The 1,580-nt window shown below is 38.5% G+C and overlaps 1 protein-coding gene across 1 annotated transcript; it reads right to left on the bottom strand.

Annotated features, from left to right (window-relative positions):
• Positions 1 to 325: 325 nt before the first annotated feature.
• On the bottom strand, positions 326 to 1,314 carry SARC_15787 (hypothetical protein; the record flags this gene model as incomplete). Its single annotated transcript, XM_014290099.1, has 2 exons — positions 326 to 544; positions 1,146 to 1,314. Coding segments are annotated over 2 exons (388 nt in total), but the record flags the coding sequence as incomplete, so codon positions are not given.
• Positions 1,315 to 1,580: the final 266 nt, after the last annotated feature.

Below are 1,580 nucleotides of genomic sequence, written 5' to 3'. Positions count from 1 at the left end.
ATATATATATAAGCGAAGGTGTGATGTTGTATAACGTGTACATAGGCGAGCTACATCCTATGCATATATATCTGTGTACATACATATCATGTAAATATGCACGTGCATATGTATGCATAATTTTATACAAAGTGTACGAAGATTGAAACGAAAAAATACAACAGACAAATTATGACTTTAAACGAATTAATAAGCCAGAACATAGTGGTGATTCCACGAAGAAATACGGACGAAGAACTGTTCCGACGACCCTAGACACGAAAGACTAAATGGAAATAGATACATTAAGTTAGCGAAAAATTGTGAAGCAGCTCGATACATCGATTCACTTACCCTCTCCGTATCCTTGCTTCTTTACTACGGAGCACATGAAGATTTCAATCGGTCGAGTCTCGTTAAGTGTAACCTTGCCTTTGCCAGTGGTAGCACCCTGTAGCCCCAATGCCATACGCAAATCATCTTCACTTGTGGCGTACTGCTTGTCAATCTTGTTACCCAGAATTAAGAACGGGACTGATCCCAGTTCCTCTGATGATAGCAGAGCCTGGTTATTTAGCAAATAATATAAAATTGGGGTGAGAAGACTAAATCGCGATACACGTGTTTCAGACAACACATGGAGGTACAGAGTGGATATACCATTGTGCGCCACATGAGGGTGCTGTGTACCAATCGCTGTCATTCATTAATTAGACAACGTCCCCAAACAGAGTCGCGAACTCTTATACCAAAGACTAGCAAACGAACATTGACATTCCCTACGACTCTTCATCATGTGCAAACAACATGAATTTGAACAAGTATAACAACTTAAACGTCAGGGAAAACGCGACGCAGTTATGTAGACTTGGTACACAATGAGTTATATCATCAAATTAAAGTGAGTAATGCCCTGATATATCCATTCTATAACGAGAGATAGGTACTACCAATAAGGTGTTTGGTGGGTTGCCACATAGCAATTGCATATACGACAATGACGAACGTGAGATGCTGAATTGGACGAATATACAAATTCGACTTTCTAAGCCAAAGAAATCCGCTCAGATATTCGAGACGAAGAAAAATGACGCAGAAATACACCAAAATCACACCTTCAAACTAAGGTGTCAAGAGCCTAAACTACACACAAAAATACCACATACATCCAGCTCAGCCTTTGACTCGTTAAGTCTTTCTCTATCGGCAGCATCGACGAGGTATACGATAGCATCGACCGATGGGTAGTAGTCACGCCATACGCGACGCGCCTGAGCGTGACCTCCTAGATCAAAGGTACGGAATTTGATCCCACCAATGGCCAACTCCTCCATAGCTGGTACACAACAGCAAGGTGTAGTTCATATTATGAGCGGTAATTTTATGCAATTTAAAAAAATGTACAAAGATAGACGATCAAGAACTATGAACAAGGCATAACAGTACGATACAACTAACAGACGACTAAAAAAATAAACACGAAGCACGAAAAACTCCAACAACGAGACAATAATGATGTATATATATATACATATATATATATATACATATATATATATATACATATATATATATATATATATATAAAGATATATATATAA

Source organism: Sphaeroforma arctica, assembly GCF_001186125.1.
Source record: "Sphaeroforma arctica JP610 unplaced genomic scaffold supercont1.6736, whole genome shotgun sequence".
Lineage (NCBI taxonomy): Eukaryota > Ichthyosporea > Ichthyophonida > Sphaeroforma > Sphaeroforma arctica.
This window is presented reverse-complemented; position numbering and strand designations above follow the sequence as displayed.